The 4,278-nt window shown below is 33.7% G+C and overlaps 1 protein-coding gene across 1 annotated transcript in view; it reads right to left on the minus strand.

Annotated features, from left to right (window-relative positions):
* Positions 1-257: 257 nt before the first annotated feature.
* Positions 258-4,278, minus strand: part of LOC110459615 (uncharacterized protein PB18E9.04c-like) — a 10,676-nt gene continuing 6,655 nt past the window's right edge. The window contains exons 4-5 of the mRNA XM_021511962.1: positions 2,384-2,521; positions 258-1,428 (exon numbers count right to left, since the gene is read on the minus strand). Coding sequence (XP_021367637.1) covers positions 1,250-1,428; positions 2,384-2,521 — 317 coding nt within the window. The 3' untranslated portion in view covers positions 258-1,249. The remainder of the gene's footprint in view (positions 1,429-2,383; positions 2,522-4,278) is intronic.

The raw sequence follows: 4,278 nt of genomic DNA on the forward strand, positions 1-4,278 counted from the left end.
TTTTGACTGTGCATCGGATCAGGTGTTTGTCAATATTTGTATATTAAATAGTGGTAATTTAAAGTAGGTCGATCGATAATTAGTCATAATGATAAAATAACGAGTATGAGAAGTAATGTTAGTTTAATAAAGTGCAATATATTTATTTATTTCAATATACATGTAAACCTTCTTTTTTTTTTATATAATAGGACATTATGGTTTACAATATATACAAGTCATACAATTTTTTATTAAAATACAAAAAATATCACATATAAATGTGCGTGTCCAGTAATTTTGCTTTAAGTAAATACAATGAATACACTATGTATTGACAGTACGTTGGAAATGGTGTTGTTTGAGTCCTGTATAAAGGAACGGTGCTTCAGCATACTTTACAACAAGCTGTGTCATTTTTAATGTTCATGCATAAAACAAGTTAATGCAATATCTCCGATCTAACAGTGACGACAAAGACTAACCATAATTGACAAGTTTTGGATTTAACAGTCCACTCAACATAAAAATTGATAATACAGGCCTTTTGTTAAATGCTTTATACCAATTTTCGCTCATTCTTGGTTCGCCCGTTTCAGCTTACATTGTATACAAACTATACAAAAGATGATATTTGCATCAAATATAAATGTCATTTTGTAGTACTGTCGGTGTCAATTACGCCAATGTTGTGCCATTTATGTACGTCTGAAAAAACCTATTGAACATGTTTGTATTATGCCGTATCAATACGAGCGTATCCAGATACTAGGCAGTCATGCAGTGAAATGTGTATACAATATATATGCTCCAAGGACATGAACTGTTTTATTTGATAATGAATATATTCAAATCTGACAATGTTTTTGCTGACAAGGGATAGTTTTTTCAAAAGTACCTAGCAATTCATTCATAGGGAATATGCGAATATATGATACGTTTACCGTTAGTTAAATAGATGATTTTCCATTGGGCAGATGACATTCATAGTCGGCGGAAGCTACCACTCTTAGATTGTAATATTGTACAAATAATGTACAGGATCAAAATATAAAAGATTTTTGCGAGATGAACAAAAAATAAAAAACAATCATAACGAGTTTCAGTGTTTCCATGGCAATGTAACAACACATTGTCGGACATCTTTTCTACCATAAGCTACCAGCACTGAAAGTCATGAGACATTATTCATTTAGCATTGTACTTATTAACCCCGATGACTTAAATACGTAACAATAGATTCATTATAAATAAAATGAACCATTAAAAGTTATGACCAATCCAAGTTAGGTCTTTTCTTTGTGGTATTATTAAAAAATTGAATCAAGGTTATCAGGTCAGATAAGATAATGAAAACAAAAGGAAAAGACAGCATGACTGCTCCAAACGTGCCTATTGTCTGTGCTGAAGTTCTTGAGTCACTGGCACTGATTTTTCTTCTTATGCTTTCTGGAAAAAGACATGAAAATGTGGTCAATGAAAATCTTCCTCTGTTCAAAACATACCTACAGTGTGTCCATTGATTGCCTAATTTGAGGTATAAAGAAGTAAAATAGGGAAAGAATGTATCGTAGTGCCAAACTTAAAAGCAATAAATGATAAGAAGAAATACAGAAAGTATAAACACTTATTTAAATAGTCAGTAAGTCGATGAAGAGAGCCAAAGAAAGAAAGCACTTATTGCATCATATGGTCAAATCACGTGACCAAATCAGATGATCACATAATATACTCACATCACAGGATCACATGATACAGCCAATTCGTTTATTTATACTCATAAGCATGAGTAATAATACTTATTAAAATGAAATATCTACAGTGTTCCAAAAGTGGGGATTTTGTACGGACTACTTAAGTCAAATAATGTAAGGATTTTGTACGGCCTTCTCAAGTCCAAATAATGTGAGGACTTTGCACGGCATACTTAAGTCCAAATACTGTGAGGATTTTCTACGGCCTACTTAAGTCCAAATAATGTGAGTAATTTGTACGGCCTACTTAAGTCCAAATAATGTGAGGGTTTTGTACGGACTACTTAAGTTCAAATAATGTAAGGCATAACTAAAACTTATTAGAATGAAATATCTACAGTGTTCCAAAAGAGATCGCCATCAAATATTTAAATAAGTGGAATTAATCAATTGAACAGAAGCATACATGTCTCCCCGTTTATAGAGTATAGCTTACTTTGTGTTATCAAACGATATCACTCGCATTCAATACTATGTGTTTATGGTGTTTTCCCTTTCTTTTGCTGTCTCTTTGCTTGTTGTTGTTGCCTTTTCGTGTCGAATGGGTTTGTAAATTTTGTCTTTCGTACATATGCATCTCTGTTTTATAAGAATACGGTTCTGTTATAAAATGCATATTAAACAAAGATACAATGGATTTCAGTACTTACGGCTTGTTTTTGTTTTATCGACTTGTAATTCTTTCTTGAGCTGAAATATTGCTTCATGCAATTCCTCTGACGTCATGTTTATCACCTGACTCTGACTCTGACACACACAATTCCCGCAGATGCTGCTGAAATTACTTCCTGGAATATAAGAGCAATAATTCAGTAATCAAACTGTCATTATAAAAACAACAACAAAAATATGCTTGGGATTTCGTCAAAATTCTGTGAGAAACTAAATTTCGTTTTTTGTTTTATTAGTACTGTTTTTCATTTCAAGGATATATTTCTTTTCTGGTGCGTATTCTCATGAATGAAGATTTTAAAACTGTGTTGTTTCATTGTAATTAATTTCTCAGTGTTGAATACACATCTTGATCTCGACATGAAGTTTAAGGTTTGCTATCATCTGTGATATAGGTAATACAGGCACAAAGGAAGGATACCCATGTCTTCCTTTGTACGGATTTTGGACTACGAACTATTGACGCTATTGTAGCACAGGTATGTAGTCCTAACGGTCTAATTAATTTATACAGACTACTATACACGAAGTCTAAAAACTATTTTTTTAAGACTTCTTCTCATGAAAACTTTCAAAACTTTTTTGTACGGACTAATTAAGTCTAAATAATGTGAGGATTTTGTACGGACTACTAAAGTCCAAATCATGTGGGGATTTTGTACGGACTTCTTAAGTCCAAATAATGTGGGGATTTTGTACGGCATACTTAAGTCCAAATAATGTGAGGCTTTTGTACGGACTACTAAAGTCCAAATAATGTAAGTATTTTGTAAGGCCTACTTAAGTCGAAATAATGTGAGGACTTTGCACGGCCTATTTAAGTCCAAATACTGTGAGGCTTTTCTACGGCCTTCTTAAGTCCAAATAATGTGAGGAATTTGTACGGCCTACTTCAGTCCAAATAATGTGAGGGTTTTGCACGGACTACTTAATTCCAAATAATGTGAGGATTTTGTACGGCCTGTTTAAGTTCAAATAATGTGAGGAATTTGTACGGCCTACTTAAGTCCAAATAATGTGAGGTTTTGCACGGACTACTTAATTCCAAATAATGTGAGGATTTTCTACCGCCTACTTAAGTCCAAATAATGTGAGGAATTTGTACGGCCTACTTAAGTCCAAATAATGTGAGGGTTTTGCACGGACTACTTACTACCAAATAATGTGAGGATTTTGTACGGCCTGCTTAAGTTCAAATAATGTGAGGATTTGGTACGGACTACTCAAGTCGAAATAATGTGAGGACTTTGCACGGCCTATTTAAGTCCAAATACTGTGAGAATTTTCTACGGCCTACTTAAGTCCAAATAATGTGAGGAATTTGTAAGGTCTACTTAAGTCCAAATAATGTGAGGGTTTTGCACGGACTACTTAATTCCAAATAATGTGAGGAATTTGTAAGGCCTACTTAATTCCAAATAATGTGAGGATTTGGTACGGACTACTTAAGTCCAAATAATGTGAGGCTTTTCTACGGCCTACTTAAGTCGAAATAATGTGAGGAATTTGTACGGCCTACTTAAGTCGAAATAATGTGATAATTTTGTACGGACTAATTAAGTCCAAATAATGTGAGGACTTTGTACGGCCTGCTTAAGTTCAAATCATGTGAGGATTTTGGACGGCCTACTTAAGTCGAAATAATGTGAGAATTTTGTACGGACTAATTAAGTCTAAATGATGTGAGGATTTTATACGGCCTACTTAAGTCCAAATAATGTGAGGCTTTTGTACGGACTACTTGAGTTCAAATAATGTGAGGCTTTTGTACGGACTACTTAAGTCCAAATAATGTGAGGCTTTTGTACGGACTACTTAAGTTCAAATAATGTGAGGCTTTTGTACGGACTACTTAAGTTCAAATAATGTGAGG

Source organism: Mizuhopecten yessoensis, unplaced genomic scaffold (assembly GCF_002113885.1).
Source record: "Mizuhopecten yessoensis strain PY_sf001 unplaced genomic scaffold, ASM211388v2 scaffold10135, whole genome shotgun sequence".
NCBI classification, from domain to species: Eukaryota; Metazoa; Mollusca; class Bivalvia; order Pectinida; family Pectinidae; genus Mizuhopecten; species Mizuhopecten yessoensis.